Source organism: Sebastes fasciatus, chromosome 3, assembly GCF_043250625.1.
Source record: "Sebastes fasciatus isolate fSebFas1 chromosome 3, fSebFas1.pri, whole genome shotgun sequence".
Taxonomy (NCBI): Eukaryota; Metazoa; Chordata; class Actinopteri; order Perciformes; family Sebastidae; genus Sebastes; species Sebastes fasciatus.
The window spans coordinates 7,718,089-7,728,382 of NC_133797.1; the positions used below are offsets into that span (position 1 = coordinate 7,718,089).

General features: G+C 45.2%; 1 protein-coding gene across 1 annotated transcript in view; it reads left to right on the top strand.

The window, feature by feature from the left end:
• maml3 (mastermind-like transcriptional coactivator 3) overlaps positions 1–9,286 on the top strand; it is a 139,994-nt gene extending 130,708 nt beyond the window's left edge. The window contains exons 4-6 of the mRNA XM_074628695.1: positions 343–609; positions 2,775–2,853; positions 5,061–9,286. Of these exons, the coding sequence (XP_074484796.1) occupies positions 343–609; positions 2,775–2,853; positions 5,061–6,157 (1,443 nt within the window). The 3' untranslated portion in view covers positions 6,158–9,286. The remainder of the gene's footprint in view (positions 1–342; positions 610–2,774; positions 2,854–5,060) is intronic.
• Positions 9,287–10,294: the final 1,008 nt, after the last annotated feature.

Below are 10,294 nucleotides of genomic sequence, written 5' to 3' on the forward strand. Positions count from 1 at the left end.
GACAACAGTTGCTGCCGCCATTTTGGACTGAGAAGGCTTATTATATTCATAATATTTTATTGTTCAGCACAGGCCATTTCAGTGCAATATGACAATAAAATAGAAATTATTTAGTTTTACTTGCGTATGGCACTTTACAGTCCAAAATGGCGGAAGCGTAGCATTGCTGCTGGGCGCTGATGTTGCAATGTACATATGTATGTATGTATATACATTATTTGGTTGAATGGAGCAGAATAAGCATAATGTCCTAAATGTTAAAATATTCCTTTCACTTGCTTTCCTGATAAGTGATTTCTCAACAGTCCATTTGACCAGCTGCCTCCCCCTTTCTGTCTACAGGAACAAGGTGTGGTGGGAATGTCACGACCACCGGGCGCCATCCCGCCTCCTCACCCTGCCGGGGGCGTGGCCTCAGGGGTGGGGCCCAACCAGGGGTCAGGACCACCTCCGGGCTACGTGGGCAACCAGCAGCAGGCGGCCATGATGAAGCAGATGATGGCGATGGAGCAGGAGAAGAGGGTGCAGATGCAATTGATAGAGCAGCAGAAACAGCAGCTCTTCAGAGAGCAGAGACAACAGCAGCAGCAGCAACTACTGGCCGAGCAGGTGAGTGTTTTCAAATCAGTGTGCTCGTAGCATAATGTTAGTGTGGTGGTGCGGTGATGAAACAAAACGGATAGGCCTGTGTGATTCATCTGTCATGCATTAAATTCTAATTTTGTTTGTTCATGCACTCCTGTATACGTGTCTGTGTCTGCAGCTTTAACAAGAGCAGCTCATCCCCTCCTCTTCCTTACTGTTGTCTGGTTGCATGTATAATTACCCTCAACCAGCCCCCTCTTCACTGCTTCCTTTTCATCTCTGCATTGTGTGTGTGTGTGTGTGTGTGCATGTGTATGTGTGTGTTGTTGCCACATGCCGCCTGCTGTGATAATGTGGTGTTTTCTTTTTATTTCTCTCTCTGTGAGGGAATCAAGTGTTAAAGAGTTCTGAACTCTTGAGTCACCACCCACTATGTTGGTTTTAATTGGATCTGCAAAAACATACACAGACACACAAATATAGGTGTCTGAAAGGAATCACGTCCTGCTGGGGTTTAGTGTATGTTAATGGATATCGTACCTCTATTTAAATGAGGAACACCTTCTGCTTTCCAGGCACATATTCAGTAGCTTCTTTTATGCCGCAAGGACCCAGACTATTTACTTCTCTATACCTGCACCACAGCTATGACTATGATAGAGCATCAGGGCTTTGGTTTTACATTTAAACGTTGATCAGTTCTGTTATGATTTGTGTAGGAAAGCATCTTGCAGATACTGTAATCTAATCTAATCCTGGAAGCACACATCTGTGTCACTTCTGCTATACCAAACATCTGTCTGCCTCTAATGTACCAAACATCTGTCTCACTTCTGCTATACCAAACATCTGACTCACTTCTGCTATACCAAACATCGGTCTGCCTCTACTGTACCAAACATCTGTGTGTCGTCTGCTATACCAAACATCTGTCTCACCTCTGCTATGTCAAACGTCTGTCTCTACGCTACCAAACATCCGTCTCTCCTTTACTAAACATCTCTCGCGACTGTACCAAACATCTGTCTCAACTGTACCAAACATCCGTCTCTACTGTACCAAACATCTGTCTCTACTGTACTAAACATCTCTCTCTACGGTACCAAACATCTGTCTCAACTGTACCAAACATCTTTCTCTACTGTACCAAACATCTCTCGTGACTGTACCAAACATCTCTCGCGACTGTACCAAACATCTGTCTCTACTGTACCAAACATCCGTCTCAACTGTACGAAACCTCTGTCTCAACTGTACCAAACATCCGTCTCTACTGTACCAAACATCCGTCTCTACTGTACCAAACATCTGTCTCAACTGTACCAAACATCCGTCTCTACTGTACCAAACATCTCTCTCGACTGCACCAAACATCTGTCTCAACTGTACCAAACATCCGTCTCTACTGTACCAAACATCTGTCTCGACTGTACCAAACATCAATCTCGACTGTACTAAACATCTGTCTCGACTGTACCAAACATCTGTCTCGACTGTACCAAACATCTGTCTCTGCTGTACCAAACATCTGTCTCTACTGTACTAAACATCTGTCTCTACTGTACTATACATCCGTCTTTACTGTACCAAACATCTGTCTCTACTGTACCAAACATCCGTCTCTACTGTACCAAACATCTGTCTCAACTGTACCAAACATCTGTATCTACTGTAGCAAACATCTGTCTCTACTGTACTAAACATCTCTCTCTCTACGGTACCAAATATCCCTCTCAACTGTACCAAACATCTGTCTCAACTGTACCAAACATCTATCTCTACTGTACCAAACATCCGTCTCTACTGTACAAAACATCTCTCCCGACTGTACCAAACATCTGTCTCAACTGTACCAAAAATCCGTCTCTACTGTACCAAACAACTGTCTCTACTGTACTAAACATCTGTCTCGACTGTACCAAAACATGTCTCAACTGTACCAAACATCTGTCTCTACTGTACCAAACATCCGTCTCAACTGTACCAAACATCTGTCTCAACTGTACTAAACATGTGTCTCTACTGTACCAAACATCCGTCTCTACTGTACCAAACGTCCATCACAACTGTACCAAACATCTGTCTCTATTGTACCAAACATCTGTCTCTACTGTACCAAACATCTGTATGAATGATTTGAACATGCACTCTTAACAATTGTGTGTCTCTGTGTGTGTATGTTTGTGTAGCTCCAACAGCAGCAGCATCTCCCCAGACAGATGGGCCAAGGCCAGAGGAATCCATACCCCCAAGTCAATCAGTACCACGGTGAGACACACAAACACATGCATCCATTCCATCTGGGCAACATTGCACATAAGTTGTGCAAAAACTTAAGAATGGCAGCACCCCGATAGATTTTCTAATAAACGAGGCCAGACCTGACCTAAATTCTTGAGCATTTTATTGATGGCCGCATTAGTAAATGGATTTTTGGTAAATCATTTTCCAGTTCTTTACAGAGCATCCTGATGGTTACACAAAAAAAAGGCTCACAATCGCACATGCACACTTGGTCTGCAACAAGTATGGCATACATGGTAGAGAGCCAAGACATTTAGACGTTTAACAGATTTTACAGTTCACTCTCTGACATATTCAGAGACAGATAGACACACAAACACTTAAAACATGTATGCAAACAGCAGCGCTGACTGAGCATCACCCTGAAACCAAACCTCGTCCTCTCTGTCTGTCTGTCAGACACATCAGTTGGCGCTCAGATGCTCTTCAGCCTTTCCTCTCTCTCTCTCTCTCACTCGCTCTCTCCGAAAAAGAAAAAAAAATAGAATATTCCTGCTCTGCCTGTTACCACGGCAACTTGTCTGTCCTGGATCCCCCAGAGTTCCGGTGAAGTCAGAGAGATGGATGAGAGGAGGGAAGTGGGAGAGGGGGAGAGAGGGAGGAGGCTGGCAACAAGAGGAATAGGTAGATGGTCTGGTAGGTAGATGGAGAGGTTGGGAAGAGAAAGAAAGAGAGAGAAGGAGATGAGTGGGTGAGAGGATGATGGAGAGATGAAGAAAAATATAGAGAGGGAGGAGGAGAGTCAAGTCGAAAGCCATTTATAGCCATCAGAGAGTCTGTCTGCAAGTCTAGGAGATAATATGGAGAGGAAGAGGGGGCTTCAGCATGAAACTCTGGCCTAGAAATACATCTGTTAGTTCAGCTATCCTGCAGCGTGTCACTGATTTGAAAGCAATGATTGTGCTGCCTGCAATCAGAACATAATCCTACTCTCTATACTTATTTATATTTACATGAAGTGCTACGTGGAATAGATGTGGCTGTTGTGTCGTGTTACATTACCCACAACTCTGCTCAATCCCTGCTTACTTACGAGTCTGGAGTGTGTGATCCTCTTTGTTCTGACTCCTCTGTTACAGTTACAGTCCAAGCTGTGAGGTGAGGGATTAGTGGAATGATGTCAGAAGTGGGTTTATTAGAGGATTTAGAGCCATTTCCACGCTAGCAGACCTCCTCAGCTCTGCTACTACTGAAGCTCTGATAGGAAGAAGTGGGGAAGTGAGGTGCTAGCGCATTAGAGTGTTAAGTTTTATTTTAGCGTGGTTATGATTTGAACTAAATTAGGAGGGAAGCATTCATTTCCAGAGAAAACAGGTTGTCACGGGACATAAATCTTTGCTCCCGCACTGACTTATTAGATTGGTCTTACGCGCCATTTGGCGATTTAAGTGGATCTAGTATACAGACTCCGAAGCTGTTTTACAAAAGTCCAGCTCCTTTGTGATTTCTGTCTCCATAAGATAGATAGATAGATAGATAGATAGATAGATAGATAGATAGATAGATAGATAGATAGATAGTAACTTTATTGATCCCGAGGGAGTTTCAAGAACATAAACCTCTCTAAAGGCCCTGACACACCAAGCGGACGGTCGACTGTCAGATAGTTTTGGGCCGTCGATGAGCATCTGTCAACCTAGTTTTTGCGGTGTGTTCCGCACCGTTGTCTTTAGTTTGCCCGTGTCTGAGATTTTTCATCATGTTGAATCGGCGGCTGCACCCGTCGGTGAGAGAAATCGCTCCGATTGGCTGTTCAGCTCAAACAAATCAGTGCACAAGAAGAGAAACGGACGTGAGGAAAGCAAGCCAATGAGTAAAGTCAAGAGGGAACACACAGAAGTTTCTTCTAATTTTTCGTCTTCATCTCATCTGATTATTCCAACACACGGATATCGTCACAACGACATGGCCATCTGGAATGAAGCTAAGTGGTGAGAGAGAGAGTGTGAAAATGGTAGGCAAACGCAAATACATGGTAGTTGGCCATCGGCTGTGTCTTTGCGGTATGTTCGAGTGCAACTTTTTCCGCCAAGACAAAGTCGATATCAGGCGACACAAAGGTTGGCCTTCGCCGCTGCTAGTTCTTTGATGTCGGGTTGGCGTGTCTGGGCCTTAAGTCTTTCCCAACTCCATTGTCTCTGGTTTTAACTCCTCTGGTTCTTCTCTTCTAGGTCCTCCTCAGGATCTGGCATCCAGAAGCCAGGCTCTCCAGAACATCCGGGCTGCCCGTCTCCTACAGCAGCAGCAGCAGAACCAGCAGCAGATGGTCCAGATGAGTTCTGTTCAGGGCCAGGGGGGCTCCGTGGGACCCCCATCCGACATGGGCTTACCCTACGGCAACCAGGGGTCCAACCAGGGTTCCCTGTACGGGCTCAATCCCTCCATGAGCCAAATGATCCACCAGCAGCAGCACCAGAGCCAAAGTGTCCAAGCCTCCATGGGTCTTCCACCGCAGCACAACCCCGCCGGAGGGCCGCCCCGGCAGGCAGGTGCAGGTCCTGGGGTCGGAGGTATGCCCGGAGGCCCTGGAGGTGGTGGAGCTGGAGGGTATGGAGGACAGGGGATGTTAATGAACTCCATGACTCAGCAACCCCTCAAAGGCCCTCCGAAAGCCCAAGCACAGAGACTGCAAAGCATGCTGGGAGCAGGAGGAGGAGGCGGGGGAATGGCAGCAGGTGGCTGGCCGCAGCAGCAAGGACAGAGTCTGCAGGCTATGGGGGGAGGAGTCGTAAGGACTACAGGAGGAGCTGGAGGGGACATGGTTGGGTTCAGCTCCGCCCAGGGTTACGGGATGCAGCCGGGTCAACCCCCGCGCATGGCCAAGCAACACTTTCAGGGTCCGAGTCAGGGGATGAGCCAGGGAATGGACCCCCGAGTGGGCAACCCGGCGGCCGGTATGGGCGGCCCAATGATGGGCCCTCACATGGGCGGTCAGCCCAGGACCAACCAGCCCCGGCCCATGGTCATGAACCAGGGGATGAACCAGGGGGTGATGGGCCAGGGGATGAGTGGGATGGGGGGATTCGGGCAGGGCCCTGGGGGACCCGGGTTAGGGTCAGGTGGAGGAGGAGGTGGACCCTACGGACCAGGGGGAGTCGGGGTTGGAGGTCAGCCTCCGGGCTACCAGAGGACAGCCAATCAGGACATGTCATCCTATGGATATGGGGGCGGGCCCTCAGGGGGAGGAGCCTTCGGATTGGGCGATGGCTCAGGGGCGGAGCTGGACTCGAGCGACGGTTGGATGGAGGAGTTTTTCCCGAGCCAATAGCCAACGGGGAAACTGGAGATGAGTTTTTACTGGATGAACTAAACATTAAAAGTAGGACAAAACCTGAGAAAGTAAAACAAAAAGGACGACATGATGTGGACTGGCATGTTTTTGTTTTGTAAAACATGGGCAAGGTTATACGTAAATGAGTTCTTGTGCTATGTTTTGTGTGTGTGTGTGTATGCGTGTGCGTATGAGATGGAGAGAGCGATCATAATGTCTCGTGCATATTAATGAAAAACCAATATTGAGATTAAGAGGTGTGTTTCATTGGTTTCCCTTTTTTCTCCACCGAATGAATTTTTTCTCATGTTCCAGTGTTTGAAAGCGAGCCCCGTTTACACAGCAGTGCTTTGAGCCCGAGCTTCAGCAGAGGCTGATTGAACACCGCAGACTGATGAAGGGGAAGGAAGACTTGTTCTCAAGACAGCAATTTATTTGTGTTTGTGTGTTTGTGCCACCCAGCTCAGTGCTTCAGATCTCTCAACTATGTGAGGAGCTGAAGGGAGTAGAAAGCACTCTCAGCGCTCCCATTTCCTCTCTTAGATTTGTGCCCCCCCATATATACGCACACACACACACACACACACACACACACAAATCTGTCGCCTTGGCACTCTCTCACTTTGTTCTCTTCACTTGATCTCTCTCTCCCTCTCATCCTCCTTCCCTCTCTCTCTCTCCTCCCGTCTTTCCCACCCTCTCTCCAGAGACCTCTCGACACTCCTTTCTCTGTTTAAATCCCGAACATCACAACAGAACAAATGATGTTCCTCTATTGTGCCACACAAGCGCACTCTGCCCTCTAGTGCTTTTGCTAGGCAACCGACCCGGGTGGCGTTTTTTTTGGGGGGGGGGGGGGTTGCGGGGTTGCGGGGGGGTTTAATTTCCTGTGCGTGGCTGTGGATGACGGATGCCGAGGAAGACAAAGAGAGTGAAAAGCAGAGAAAGAGGGAGAGAATAGGCAGCTAAAGCAAGCACTTGGACTCAAAAGCTCATGCACACACACACATATACAAACAGACAAACAAGCATCAGCCTGGGAGGATGAGCGGACGTGTGAGAGGCAGCTAACGGAGCTAATATTACATTAAACCCTCTGCCTGCGTGACACAAAACACATCACATGCATCAGGCTGACACAAACGATCGCTGGGCACTGAATGTATTCAAGCACCACAAGTGACTTCTTCTTTTTAAGGGAAAAAAAAAAAAGAGCTCATTGAAAGCCCACCCACATTTTGTTTGTTGCCGTGTTTAATCTCTAACAATGATGCTGGTTGTGTCTTTTGTCGATTTTAAAAAGTTTTAAAAAAGAAAAAGAAAAAAAAGTTAGCCTTCTTTTAGTTTGTGTTGTCTTTTGAAAATCTGTTTGTCCTCCCGTCGCAGCACAGCCTTCCCTTCCATTGTGACACCGCTGGTTGTCAATCACCGTGGCCCTGCTTTACATCGTGGCTTCTCTCTCGTACCGCAGCTGTAAAACGCCCTCGCTCCAAACTAGAACGTAACTGTGCTATACTGTAACACTACTGTGAAGAAATACGAGTTGTCTCCCTTCCAGCGCTTTACTAGGAAAATGAACCACTGCTACGCCTTGAGTTTGTTTCGTAGACGGTAGAGGAACTTCAGAAAGCTGATTGGGCCTAAAGGGTGACGACGGTTAGCGCCAGTTAGCATCGAAACAATCAGTGCTTCCACTGAAGTCTGTGTCTCATCCCTCTCTCAGCTTATTTCAGCAAACTGTAGGCTTTACTCCAGGCCTTTTCGTTCATCATCAACAAAGCTGTCCACTCTTTTAGCCCCGGTGGTTGAGTAATAAATATGTGTCGAATAGGTTTTAATACAGTAGTCGTCGGTAAGATAACACCTTACTTCTCTAACTGTTTTGTAATCTCGGTTAACAGATGAATGAAAGCGTGTTTGTACTTGCATTACTTTGTATTTAGCTCATCAGAGTGAAAGTTTGGAAGACGATGCTGTAATCAACAAACCAAAAAGCCTTCTTCTCTGTAAACTAACTCCTCGCCATCAACACATTTGTTCTCATGGTCGTTGATGTTGTATAATCCAACCCTTTAAATACAAAACTTTAACCGCCACGCCCATCGTCCTGTAAGCGTCGCTGCGTTCGGTAGCACTCACGAATGAGGTTCTGTACTTTGATTTTGTCATGTTTGGGGAGCCTCTGTCTCACTGTGTGGAGTCTGAAGGTCAACGGTTTCATCAAGGGGGGAGATGGTGAACTAAGTAAAAACCCTGTGTCGGTGTCTCGATAAACTCTTGGATTGTTTGAGCCTTCCTCGCGCAGGAAATGCAGCGGAGCACTCACCGCTTCGATTGCTCCACTGCTCATGCTTCCAAAACTTTAATACCGCTCCAGTGCTCCAGGCAGGCTCCAATACAATGTCAGTGTCAGACCAGTGAAATGGAGGCGGTGTGTAGGAAAACACCTGAGGTTTACCACTCCAAACTGGAGGCAGGAAGGTAGAGAAACACTTCTGGGTCAGTGTTAAGTTCACAGACTGTGTGACCTTTTTGTCTTCTTCAAAGTAATGGTTCATGATATGGTTTGAAATCCCTTCAGGAAGAGAAAGGAAGCTTCCTCCAAATATCATTATGTACCGGGACCAAGTCTGTAGACAACATTTTAACAAAAATTGTTGTTGTTGATGTTTTATTTTATTTGTTTTTTTTTACTGGTGCTGACATATATGTGATTATGAGAAAAAGTATATAAAAGATAATGGCTATTTGTAAATATGTTTTTACAGGTTTAAATACATCAGATAATACAGTCTCTACTCTGTAAAGAATTTACTGTTTGTTGGAAAATAGAGAAGTATTTTTATTTTGAAGTTTTTTGGTTTCACGTTTAACCCATCTGAGCTATGCCATTGCACTTCAGACAATGTCTTACTACTAATTTGTATTGTAAACCTCCTCTCTTTTTTTCATTTATTTTTTTTTTTTTCTAGTTTGAGATTTGACTCTGTTCTTAAGCAGTGCTTATTTCTTTTTATCCTGTACAGAATTCTGAAATGTTAACAAAAGAGAATTACAAAAGACTTTTTTTTTTTTGTTTGTTTTTCAAAAAGATACAATAAAGAGAGAATGTTCTCGCTGATCATATTAAATGAAAGTTTCTATTGTCCATTGGGTTCGTTAGTACACTCATTAGACCACAACTGTGGAGCCCCAGAACAGAGGAAATGTGGTAAAAGGTTATCAGACAAGTCAAAAATAGAACGGAATACATTAAATAAAATGTATGAAAACATTTAGCAAGCAAATGCAATCAAAGTTAGCCAGCTAACACTACTTGAAAGCTTTGAGTTTAGTTTACATTACAATAAAGTCCATTAAATCACACACATCTACCATTATGTCAACGATGACACAGTAAAGTCCAATATTTATTTCCATTATGGTCCTTGATGAAGACAAGAGACGAGCACTTGAAAGTGTTGGCTAAAATGCTTCAATTACCATTACAAGAGTTTAGACAGTGATGCAATATAGCAGAATAGCCCAGTATACATCAGACCGGCACATATGGGTACTTCACAAAAAGTCAAGGCCACGCTTCCTTTTTGGGGAAAGAAAACTGAAGGTCCCATAGACTTCAATGCAATTTGACGTATGTTTGGATTGTCATATGTCTTGTTAAATTTAAAATTAGTTTTATACACATGTCTAATAATTATTTTATGACCTTGCCTGAACCTGAGCATTCATGATACCTTAATAAATTAAGGTTAATAGCCGCTATGTCCCTTCAGTCTTCCCCCATCCAACACAGTGGCCGGATATTGCTTATCCAGAAATCTCTACATGCTAGTCACTGTCACCAGCATCATTTAGCCATTTACCACACTGACAGTGAATATTCACGTATCGTATGTGCCTCAAATCTCAGTGTGAAAGCCTCGGTTAACCCGCTACACAACAGCTTTTTGTCATTTTCTCTCACGTGACAGCGAGTTTCTTTCCCCCAAAAGGGAGCGCAGTCTCAGCGATGACGCCATGCTGGTCTGGTCTACAACTTGGAGACATAAAGCCCCTCTATTATATATATTTTTAGGACAAAGCAGGGGAACAAATTGGAGATCAGCGTTTTTGGATTTATTGTTGGTGCAA